The sequence below is a fragment of the Coffea arabica genome, chromosome 8e (assembly GCF_036785885.1).
Source record: "Coffea arabica cultivar ET-39 chromosome 8e, Coffea Arabica ET-39 HiFi, whole genome shotgun sequence".
Lineage (NCBI taxonomy): Eukaryota > Viridiplantae > Streptophyta > Magnoliopsida > Gentianales > Rubiaceae > Coffea > Coffea arabica.
Window position 1 is genome coordinate 39,923,351 of NC_092324.1, and position 12,978 is coordinate 39,936,328.

Below are 12,978 nucleotides of genomic sequence, written 5' to 3' on the forward strand. Positions count from 1 at the left end.
CATCTTCATCCTAATCTAGCTAATATACAACAGTGGATGAGTTATACTACTCTAAACTAACCTAACATTAAGAAAATGGAAGAACTACATTTCTGCTCTCCCAAGCTTTCTCCCGTATGTCTCTCCTTGAATCTTGCAAGTTTTTGGTTATATAAAGGTAAAAGGTGGTCAATGAATGAGGTTTACACCTCCCTTTTACAGCTGCAAAGTGTTTGTCACATGTCTAGCATTACATGTGACTTACATATGACTTATTGGAGGTGAAATCAAGTTATCTGCGTAAAGAGTAGCCTTTTCTGACCACAATCCGGCCAGAAAATGGCCGGATTGCTACAGTAACCTTTTTATGCAATTTTTGTTCAAACTTCACTACTGCTCTGATTTTGCCTCAACTTCAACTGAACTTTTCTTGATGATAGAAGTTGAATTAATTCTTGGCCAAACATAAAACTTATAGCACTTTGAGTTAACTTTCCAATGCATCAAGAATCACCTCATTTGAATTTGTGTAGGTTGAGAAATGATCGAAATACCCTTTACTACTCACTGCCTTGTTTCAGCTTCGACCAAAAGAAATTGGCTACTGTAATTCGGCTTTTTTGACCTGGAAAACCTTAGAACTGGATTTCTATGTCTTCGCCAAAGTTGTAGATCTATGTCTTATCCTCAAATTGGTTTAAGAATCATCTCAATCCGATCGCTGTATCTCAAGTTATAGCCGAAATACGAAAATATGTCAAAACTATCAGAATGCATAAAATACAAGTAAAAAGTGATAAAAACCTCATTTAATCACTTAAGAACATTTTTCACCAATTTTAGCCAAAATGATTCATTTTCTTCCAATAATATAACCAAAGTGACTAAAAATAACATAAAATGTCATTCAATTATTATATAAATTAGTCACTTATCAAGGACTGCTAATAGTTTCTCATAGCTTTGTCATCATACTAGAACTTAAAACAGTCTCCCTTAGTTTTAAATAAAGAAACAAAGAGTCCATAGACCATTTCTAAGGAATTTATGCTTTTTCTAGAGGATCAACAGTGATTCCCTATTTATCTCTATGATGTTTCGAATTTGTGACTTGTTGGTTACAAGTGAAGTGTCTTTCACAGAAATACAAAATAAAGAGTTTCGCACTTAATTTAAGAGGTACAAGAGAAAAACCAAGTCCGAATTGAGAAAAATACAAATACGGCGAAACGACAGGTGCAAGAAGTGAACTAACTTGCCTTAGGCAAATTGATCACTAGGCAATGTATAAAACACAGTCTTAATTTCTTCCTACAGGTCAAGAATTCATCCCCTTCAACCTGCAATTAAATTTAAATAAAATGTAGATAAAATTTTTATTTCTAGTCTCTCCTTGATCGAGTTGGGTTTTCTCCCCGCATATTAGCAGAAAAAAATAATGTAGATGTTGTTGATTGAAAGAGGAAAAAATGACAGATACAACTAGCAGGTACGTCCTCTTTCATAAAATTATGTTAAGGATGAGTTCACGCATGACATGACTATGAGAAGAACGTTTCAATCTGCATTTCAACAATGGAAAAAATGCACTTTTCATCCTCAAAGGTTGGGTTGATGACCAATTTCATCTTCAAAGTTTCACCAAGAATATATTTCATTCTCAAAGTTCCTGAAATTTGACCAATTAGGGACAATTGACAGAATACCACTCAATTTGGACGGAAAGCTGCACGTAAAAATCATGCCCCGTTAGAACCAACTTTGCACCCAACAAAAAAGGGGTAAAACCTGTTCTTGCTTCATTTATGTCCTCTCCGCTCCTCTACTTATTGTAGTCCTAAAAAAATTTCTAGCCACCCTCACCGTTCTAAATCCAATCATTTGCTGGCAAGAAAGTTGACATAAATGGTCGACATCCACTTATTCATGGGTTATAGATGACTTGGATTTGACTATCTATCCAAACGCATTAAATTAGCCCAGTCCATTTAATTTAATTTAATTTTTATTTTTTTACCTATCAAAAAATATATATAATAGAGGAAACACTATTTGCAAAAATAGAGGAAAGCCATAAAAAGTTGGTAGGTTCTTGTTTCTTTATCTTGTATAGAAATTACCAACTATTTATAACTTTAAATTTAGAGATAATTTCAGAAACCTCAGGAAAGGTTTTTGACTCTTGTGGGTAGGTTCACTCTAATTTAAAGATTACTCCTACCTTTTCTACTATTAGCATTTCAGTAACAATATAAACCCACTATGCTAAATTTGTTCTAAAAATCCTAAAATACCCCTTTGTTAGTTAGAAGGGGGGAAAACTCGCTCGTGAATTTCTTCCACATTGCAACTATTGCAATCGTCATAACTACTACCCTAACGAAGTCAATAAACCACTTTGCAGCCCTAAAGCTTCCTGTGCAAATCAATTATGACAATTAACATTTGCATTCAACCTAATCTTTATCCTCAATTTTTTTGCCTAAAATTTGCATCTAATTGACCAATGTCATTATTCAAATTCAATCAAAATGGATGCAACCTTGTTGATGATAAAATAATCTAACCCACCAAGAATACCAACATGGAGCAACCCAAAAGCAACATTAAAGACCACATTCTATGTCTTTAGGCAAATTTGATTATAGCTCTTATATCCCAAAATTCTTTTTTTTTTTTTGCACAATTGGTATAATAGTGTAATGTTCCTCAATCTATATTTCTTTTTTTGGCCATCTTTTTTATTTTCTTGTTTATACTCAGTATCACTGCCATTCTTTTGTCGTTTAGCAATTTCAATTCAATAATACTTACAAAAAAGGAAAACAAAAAAAAGAGAGAGAGGATCTATTTCCATAATAATGAGGATTCGGGATATATTAGATGGCTGTGTAGATGGCGACTGTAGAAAAACAGTGGACTATGAAATACAGGAGAGAAAAGGTAAGAGAGAGAATAAGAGTTTATTTTGTGTGGTAGCCGTTGTTTTAAAATGAAAGATTAGTTTTAGTTGTAGGCTTTTTTAGAAATTATCTATAAATGAAGGATATTATAATTATTTTATTGCATGAGTGGAGGTTAGTGTAATTATTCAAAACTAAGGGATGTGAGTGAAATTGTCAGAAACCTCCTCGAAACTAAGGGAAGTGAGTGAAATTGTCACAAACCTCAGGGGAGGTTTCTGAAATTATCCCTTTCATTTATCTTGTCCAAAAATTATCACCTCTTTGTAACTTCTTTTTTTACCTTCTCTAGAAATGAAAAAAAAAAATACTAGCCATGCATGGGATTCTTTGTGGGCTTCTTTTATTTCCCATAAACTATCAGCTGTTTGTTGCTTTCGTCCATTATTTGAAAAAACTACCAGTTATTTATGGATATGATTTTCAATTCCAACGTAAAATAGGCATTATATATATATATAAACAAAGCCACCAGTTGTTTTTATCTTCATGCTGATTTACATGTCAATAAGCTAAGAAGGAAAATTTTGGTAGAGTTTTACCTTAAATTTTAATGATTCGAAATAGCAACCAAACTGGATATTATAACCAAATTAATATAACCAACTAAAACCATCAAAAAAGAAGGAGCATAGGCTTGTCAAAAGTGCATTCCAAGTGGTCCTTGACATGGCTCCTACTGAATATGGACCATAAACAAAATAAAGCAAAGGTACAGAATTTAGAATTCAAAATTTATAACACTAGTGTCTACACTTCCGAACGGGTTTTATCCCTTTTCTGTTTGGTTCTAACAGAGCGTGCTTCTCACGTGTAGCTTTTTGTCCAAATTGAGTGTTATTCTGTCAATTGTCCCTAATTGGCCAAAATTCAGGAACTTTGAAGGTGAAATATATTCTTGGTGAAATTTTGAGGATAAAATTAATCATCAACCCAACCTTTGAGGATGAAAAGTGCATTTTCTCTTGCTACAATTCTCTACGCTCCAAGCGGGGAGCCAAAAGGATCCACTAGCGCAACAACACCAGATGGACAGGTCACAAGGTTGTCTAGGATGTGACTGCCGACAAGGGACCATCGTTGAATTTGGTTCGTAAGTTGGAAGCTTGTACTGTGGGCAATGGAGAAGGTAAGATTTGGTTGCCCCCTGCATTAGCTATAGCTTCATTATTACCCTCAAACTTTCATATACATGATTCAAGATTGAGATTCATCCATTACGTATAAATGAAGTAATTAGCTGGAATAAGAAATTAAAATTGATCATATGTAATGCTAATCTGAGCCTTTGAGGTTCACAATTATAATTTTCACTTTGCTCTCTGAATTTTCTCCTTAGGTACAAAATTATATAATTCCTTTAAATATTCAAGAATATGCGCGCAAACAAGCATTTTCAGTCCATCTCTATGATTAGAGTGCAAGCACTGTGTTAATTTAAATGGTCAAATATGGATGCCACAGTTACACTAATGAACATATTATGGATACAAAGTGAAATCAATCCTACTAATCAGGTCAGAAGCAATAAGCTTTTCATTCATTTAGAAACCATGCAGGTAAATGAAGTTAAATCTGAAAAATATCCAGCAGTCAATTATTAGGCTTATTATCAATTTACCCCCTTTAACTACATTACTACTATCAGTTTACTCCCTAACGTTATCTTTTAGTCACTTCACCCTCATAAGTAATTCAACTCAACATGTTAAGAAACTTTGGACAAAAATACCCCTTTATTCTATAGCATTATCACATTGTTATTATCATTTTATCCCTTGAAATTATAGTAATACAATTGCTTTAATTCGTAACATTATTTTTTAGGCATTTTATCTCATCATTAATCTAAGTAGTATGGTAAAAAATTTTCAAATATATTAACCTTTTTTATATATAATTAAAAATAAAAATTTGGAATGGTTATTCTTCCTCTTTTTTTTGACTTTTTAAGAGATTCAAAAATATAAAAATAAAAGGGTTTTTTCAAATTTGTTTTTTTACACTTACGAATACTAGGAAAAGAAAAGGAGATAGGAAAGAAGGAGACAAAAAATTAGATTTTGTAAAGAAAGAAAATAAAGAAGAGTCTAATATTATTGTATTACTTTAAGGTTGTTGAGATTAGGATTGAAATTTGGTAGTAAACAGAAAAGTGAAATAAATCTAAAATAATAAAAGTATTTAATTTTTTCTTATTTATATTTTCTAAAAAAAGAATTGAGCTCTCTCTCTCTCTCTCTCTCTCTCTCTCCCCCCCCCCCATCTTTCTCCCCATCTTTCTATTTTTTTCAATATTAATAAGATTGTCAAGAAAAAAGAGTATAACACTTTGACTTTTTTTTTCTTGATACTACAAAGGAGAAGAACCACTCTAAATTTTTTATTGTCTTTATTGCACAAAGAGGAAGATACTTTCTTCTAAAATTCTTTAACTTGGTAAGTTGATTTAATGGTGGGATAAATTACTTGAAAAATAACTCTATGAGATAAATTGATAATGAAACTATAGTTTATGGGGGTCAAGTAATAACAATTTTAAGGATTAAATATGTCTTTTCACTTTAATTAACAAACTCCATTAAGTTTGACCATTAGTTTTTGGAGTAAAGTGACTAAAAGGTAATATTAAGGGAGAAATTGATAGTGGCACCGAACGTTAAGGGGGTAAAATGATAATAACCCTCAATATTTATGGCAAAAGCACTTTAAAATACCCAAAGAATTTCTTAATTTCATTGTTTATCAATTATACTACCATTAACGCTTTTTTTTTTCGTTTAATCCATTATAATAAGTAATTAACAGACTTTCCCACTTGTTGCCTCTTATGTTTTCCCGTTCATTAGACTGTATTTTCCTCTTCCTAATGGTGCCTGGTATGAAGAGTATACTCTCAACACATGATCACTCTTCTAATTCTTATGTCGTCCCCTTTGTTGACTATAGACTTCCAATAATCTTTATCAGTTATTGGCAAATTTCTACAGATTTGATGGAGACAATATTCAGCACTTTATTGCACTTTCTCTATGGTCCAGCTATTCTTCACTGACAAGGTGATGATCAGCTTCTTTGAAGGACAATGTTCCTAAGCAACTCCATACTAGTAATACCGCACCAGCAAAGCGAAGATTAAACTCAAAGAAAGTGCTTTTCGCTGGAATTGCAACTTCTATCTGAACACATATTTTCAAGATTCTTGTCAATTAATGTCATCATAACAGTTAAAAAAAAAAAGAGAATTAGGAGAATTTGTGATTTCTTTTCTCCCTAGAGCTTGTTGAAAAGTTGAAGCTCGATAGCTTCATATGCATGTGCTAGGTGGGTCGGTGCCATTTTGAGAAATCTTCATGAGTACTCCACATGGGCCAGTGAATCGTTGTCAAAAAAGAAGTGAGAACAGTGATAAACGAATGAGTACATGATCAATGTATAGTACATGATCAGTGTATAGTTTCTTTCTTTTTTATTTTTTTTCTTGATTTGAAGGGGAAAATCCATGTGAAGAATGAATTGGTTTAGTTTGATTCTAATCTATTGTCACTTAAATAGACCAAAATGAAGCGAAAAATGCTTCACAGATACATCAACGTTTAGTTCAATTGTGATTTTATAATAACCTACAAATTTATGTCCCCAACAAATTATATATGTATGTATGTATGGAGTAAGTCAATATAATGGTTGGGCCGGATAAACATATCACTTTACGTTTGTCTTTGCGTTACACAATGTAGCATATTTGGAAGTTACATCCTCCGTAAAAAGGTACATTTTTACATTATTGTCAGAATAAGAAAAAATTAATATCATGGTCAGTAAAATGAACCATAAGCAACAAGTGATACAGAAAATTAAATGTACCATAGTTCTAACTGGCAAAGGTGTTGGTTTGAAGCATGGAGTTTGGTATAACAGCCTAGCTATAAAATTTTAATGGACTCTCAACAAATAAGACTTAAGGTCTATGTAACAATAGGTGGAGATGGATTAAGTTTGGGCAATTACACACACTCTAATTTATTACATAGCTTAATAATCCAGTCTTTCTAAAAATTACCACAATAAAGAACCATAAGATGCAGGGAAACTAGTTTAAATTTTCTTGCTCCTTGCTTCAAAACCAAATTGTTGGTCAATTAATATATTTTAATTTTAATGAATGAGTAGGTCGAATAATATGGATGGTAACCAGAATATCTTGATCTCTTACACGTTGTAACTTCCAGGCTCTTCCAGGCAGGTCCGCCTTACGCCCATTGACAAAGCACACCTGAAGCCCCAAAATTTTACTTGGACTGGAAAAAGAACAGACTCTGGACTGGGACTAATATCGTTTGTGGCCACTTCATTAAGTTGGAAAAAAAATTTTGGTAGTCTTTTTGGTTTTAAACAAAATTTTGAAAAGATATGGTTTTAGGGTTTTACTTTTCAATGTTTATTGTACAGTGCAGGTTCTTCATGCATGTTTTTTTTAACGTAATCCAAGTCCTAATAGTATATTACCTGAAGGAATACGTAGGAATTAGGAACCTTAAGTTAATTGATGAAATACGGCAGTTAGCAGTAGTCTCACCGGCTGAAAAATTCTCTCATCAAACCGCCAAGATTAAGTTGTAGATCAGAAGTTGCAATAGATGTTCAATATTTTTTATGCTATTCTACCTTGACAATTGTAATATGAATCCCATGACACTATGGCCTTGTTTTCATTTGCTTTAGATTTTGTAAAATTTGATTATAGGAAGTGATTATATCAAAATCAGTAAAAGCCACTTCTTAAATGATTATGAATTTTAACTTTTTTAATTATCAAAATATATATATAATGAATACAATGCAAACGAGAATATTATAAAAAATCGATTATTTAAAATCAGAATCTATAATCAGGTAAAATAGTGTACCAAGAACAAACATTATATCACCATATGTCGGCTATCTGTATACATATGGTCCCAATACCTGTGCCAACGAAAAATTTAAGACCGAGATTCATGAACGAGCTATTGATTTTCACCTTCAAGTAAAGAATTGGTCTATTATAGTTAGTCAGGTTTTTAAGGAGGTTGTTACAGTTTGATCTGTGACTTCTCCAACAATTCATCAAACTCTTGAGCCAGTAATCTTCTAGACTCCCCAAAGTAGCTAAGGGATTGAGAGCTCAATCAACTTCAGGTTTGAGAAGCCGGATGACATTTCAGATATGGTTGTAACCGGATTCTTGCATCACCTTTGTTCTTTAAACTTCTTAAAGCTTAAAACATGCATCAGTGGAGCTTATTGTAATGATGGAACTGTTCCCTAGTCATACAATCTCTAGGCATGGAAATATAATAAGCGAAATGACATTATAGTGCGATTGATGCCAAATTTTTGTGGTTTGTTCTAACTTGCAAAAATTAGCATGAAACATAAAAATAGGGGATATTCGTGGTTCCTAATTGTCTATCCCTTTCCACGAAAAACCATTGTAAAGAATGTTATTTTTGTTTAATCTTCTTTATGGATAAACTTATCAGTCAAATCAAACAAAATTTAATTTGTTGCAGTGTCTTGAAGTAGCTTGCCTTCATATTATTGAAATAAATGTTAATTGTGAAGCTAATAATGCACTTAATTAACCAAAAATTAACAAGCACCAATAAGCCCGAAGTTATTTCAATTCTGTAATGTCATACGTGGGAAAACGATTAAACTGAGTTGGACTTCCATGAAAATGATGTCAAAGATGATGTACAAATTAAAATTACTTTGAAAATAGTAGATGAATAAATTTGATCAAATGTGGGATACAGCACAAACACACTAGTAGGTCTCTACTCTGCACAGGAGTGACCGGTGAGAGCATTCTCTTATTGTGTATTGGACCTTTTTGTGGGGACTTAAAGGCCTCCTCTTAGCATGTGCTTCGATCATTCTCTGTTCATTGACGTGCTTTCGAACCCACATTTCCACGCATCACTACAAATAGGTATCATTTCCACGCATTTCTAAGTCGCGTTGTTACTCGAAAATATTCCCATGGCTAAGTTTAAAGTTCTCAATGCAGTTTTCTTCGTGCTATTGAGTGTAGGTGTATGTGTTGCGAGCAGAGCACTCCTTTCACATAAAGAGGATGCCGTTGCTGGCTACGTTCATGGAGGCATCGGTGTTGATATTGGTGGCAATGTAGCTGGAGGACATGGTGGTGGTGGAGGTTCTGGTGGAGGTGGCGGCTATGTAGGGTCGAATGGTTATGCAGGTGGTGCAGGAAGTGGACGGGGTAGTGGTGGTGGATATGGTGCTGGAGGGGGAGAAAATGGTGCTGTTGCCGGTGGTGGCGGTGCAGGTGGAGGAAATGGTGGTGGAGGTGGCTATACTGCAGGAGGAGAGCATGGTAGTGGAAATGGAGGTGGAGGAGGTGAAGGTGGGGGTGCAGGTGGAGCAAATGGTGGTGGTGGGGGTGGTGGAGCAGGTGGTGGAGGTGGCGGCGGCGGTAGTGCGGGAAAAGTGGGCGGATATGGTGAAGGTGAAGGAGGCGGCAGTGGCGGAGGGTATGGTGCTGGCGGAGAACATGGTGGTGCATACGGTGGTGGGGGTGGACATGGTGGTGGTGGAGGAGGTGGTTATAATGGAGGAGCCGAAGGTGGTGGATATGGCAGTGGAGAGGGTGCCGGAGGTGGTGCAGGAGGAGCTCACGGTGGAGCATATGGTGGCGGTGAAGGAGGTGGTGCTGGTGGTGGAGGCGGCTATGCTTCTGGAGGTGAACATGCAGGAGGGTACGGAGGAGGAGCCGGCGGTGGCGAAGGTGGTGGACATGGTGGCTATGCCCCTTGAGCGTAAACAAACACCCACAGTCTAATCCACTCGAGTATCAAAAATAATCTCTTTTACGTACTTGTTAAGTAATTAATCTCTCATGGTGGCTATGCCTTTGGGTTGTTGGGCTATCGCTGATTTTCTGGTCTGGATCCTTTATAAGAATATGCTATGATAATGATAATGATGCCTAAATTGTGTATTGCGTGAAACCAACTATGTGTACGGAACACCATCAAGAACTGCGTTAATTTGTATTCTTCTTTCAATTAATGACTAAATTAAGATAAATAAGTGTGTTCCACTTATTTGTGACATGATTAGCCGCTTACTTATTTCTACGTTGCATGCATGCACAATCACGACTAAGATATACAGCTAATAAAGCACACGAAAACACAACTGATGCGTACATTTTGGTAAATGTCTTTAACCATATTGTATATTTCAATGGGTGCACAAGTTAGGTCCTCCTTGATTAGGGACTTTGATATAAACTTAATGTGAACTTGGATAGTTCTAATTCTAATTATAGAAGAATAAAAATTTGGTACCATATTGTATATTTTAATTAACCTGTACATCAATGAAACCTTTCACCAGTCACCTCCAATGACTGACAGGGAAGGCTTAAAAATAATGATAAATTACCTTTTACCCTTTTGTAATTTGGCATTTTACCACATATTTCTTTTATAGTTTAAGAACTTATACATAATTCTCTAATGATTTGGATTAAAGTTTCACTGTTAGTTTTAACAAAAAAACTAATAGCCAATATTTTTAGTTTAAAGAAAAAAAAGTAGTCAAAGGGTGAATTTGGAATTTACTAGTTTTTTTCTACTTTTAAATATTGACAATTAATTTTAATGAAAAAACTAACGGTCACACTTTAGTGTAAAATATAAGGGGATTATATATAAGTGTTTAAACCATACGACATGTTATATAGTAAAGCACCAAATTACAGGAAGGTAAAAGATAATATATTTTAAAAATAATAATAACAATAGGTAGAAATCCAATGGAATCGAGCAAAATATAGCAGCTTCAAAGCAAATTAAAATAAAGGGACAAAGGGGAGGAGGGAGAGGAGAAATGGGTTAGATGGTTCAAAGGGATGGACTGTAAATGAGAAATTTTAACTTCGAATCCTTCAACTTACACTAAAATAAATAAAGGATGAAGGAAGGTAAGGAGGAAATGTAGAACCGTCTTCCCTCTTCCCTTCAGAGTTGTTAGACTTTGAGATCATATTATACTTAAACCCTATTTGATAATCAAATTCAATATTTAAATTTAATGGGTTCAGATCTTAATATATTCAATGCTTTTAATAACAAAAAATAAAATATTTAAATTAATTATGTGACATTGATTAACTAAAGCCCACATTTTGCAAGGTTTACCCTCCCCCCCCCCCCCAAATTTTGTAATAAGTTGCTTTTACCCTTTTCAAGTTTCTTTATATAATATATCTTATGACAAGCTAACTTTTAGTTAAATTTCCTTGTGATTAGTATTAATATCAATGTTAGTAAACAATAATTAGTAGCAGGAAATAATGATTTGTCTTAATGTGGGGTTGACTGGAATTAATAAAAGATTTTTCCTAATATAAAGGCAATTAAATTATATCTAAAACTTATCATGTGAGTACACACAATCAAAATTATTGTCCTCCTGCATTTAAATACTTCCTAAATAAGTTCGACTTTGACAAAAAAAAAAAAGAAAAAGAAAAACTGAAACTGTCTTTACAGTTGCCTCCGAAACACTTGTAAGCCAAACCTATTAAAAAAAAACTAAGAAAACTAACTTTAAACTGTAAGATTGACCTGGAATTAAAAAAAAAGTAGGATTTTTAGTTAAAAAGAAACACAAGTTGTAATAAGTTCTTAATGTTTTATAAAGTATCCGTCATTTAATGATGATGTTCTTGCTCATACGTTGATCATATGATGTAGAAAAAGAAATAATTCGAGAAAAATATGTTAATTGAACAATTGTGTATTTGATCAAATGAAGGATCATAAAATACAGTCTCACATCTCTTGCATTGTTAGGAAATAAAATGACTATAGAATTTAATATTATATTTGTTTTATACTTTTTTTTTTGTAAGTGAGATGATTTGAATCCAAGATATGTTACTTTTTTTATTTTGTACTTTGTCTTTGACAAATAAAAACATCTTATTGCTAGTCATCATCTATCAAACTTTCATTTTAAATTTATTATGCTATTTTCTATAACATTTTTTTATTATATTTTTGGCTATTCACTCTTCCAACCTAAAATCCTAGATCTGTCATTGCATGCATGCAAATTCAAGATGATGAGTTTGGCACTGGGGCAGGTACTATCAGAATTAGGTACAATTGGTACAATTATGTTTCTTTTTTTTTTATTATTAATTTGGTGTACACTCATACAACTTAATTGCATTTCATGGTATGGTGTACATTCATACAACTTTTTGTTGTACATTATAACATATAAGAAAGATGTACGAGTGTCTGTCAAGTAAAACAACCGTACTAACCACTCCTATTATTAACTCTACTTACTCCAAACTAGATAAGTTTGGTTATGAGTCAATCAGGTCGACAAAGTTTCAGTAACATTTCTTACCGTGATATGCGTCTTGAATCTTGGAAATTCTTGTAGGTACTCAGTAGTACATGCTACTATTTGGCATCTGAATACATTACATTGTGAAAACTTGCTTTGTACCCTCTATTACAAGCTACTCTTTGGTGACTAAATATATATGCACTATTATTTCACGAAAACTCATTTTGTCACTAAAATGATTTTGTAAGGACAAAATTAATAATTTTGTTTTTCTTAGAAAATTTACCTCTGCATACGTTCTCCCCAAGCAATAAAAGCTGACTAAATGTTTTAAAATATTTTTCGATGATTGGCAAGTTCATAGTAATAATAGGTTACTCGAAACTTAAGATTTTTTTTTTGTGTTTTGATATTCATGTATTCGAAAGGAATTATTTCACTTCTTTTGGAAATTATTGATATTCATGTTCATTCATTTTAAGTTTCATTTGTTTTATTTAATTTTGATGATTATTTGAGAGGTATTTAAATATCAATTTGTATTAGATACATGTTCAAGACATGTATTTAGCTAGGTTATATACTAGATAGGTTTTAGTTTTGCCAAAATATAATCAGTTAGATAAATGTAATAGTTAGATTATTATTTTTTCAA

The 12,978-nt window shown here is 33.3% G+C and overlaps 1 protein-coding gene across 1 annotated transcript; it reads left to right on the plus strand.

The window, feature by feature from the left end:
- The first annotated feature begins 8,890 nt into the window (after window positions 1–8,890).
- Window positions 8,891–9,958, plus strand: LOC113722497 (uncharacterized). Its single transcript, XM_072060745.1, has one exon. The coding sequence runs from the start codon at window positions 8,970–8,972 to the stop codon at window positions 9,762–9,764; it is 795 nt and encodes a 264-aa protein (XP_071916846.1). The 5' UTR covers window positions 8,891–8,969; the 3' UTR covers window positions 9,765–9,958.
- Window positions 9,959–12,978: the final 3,020 nt, after the last annotated feature.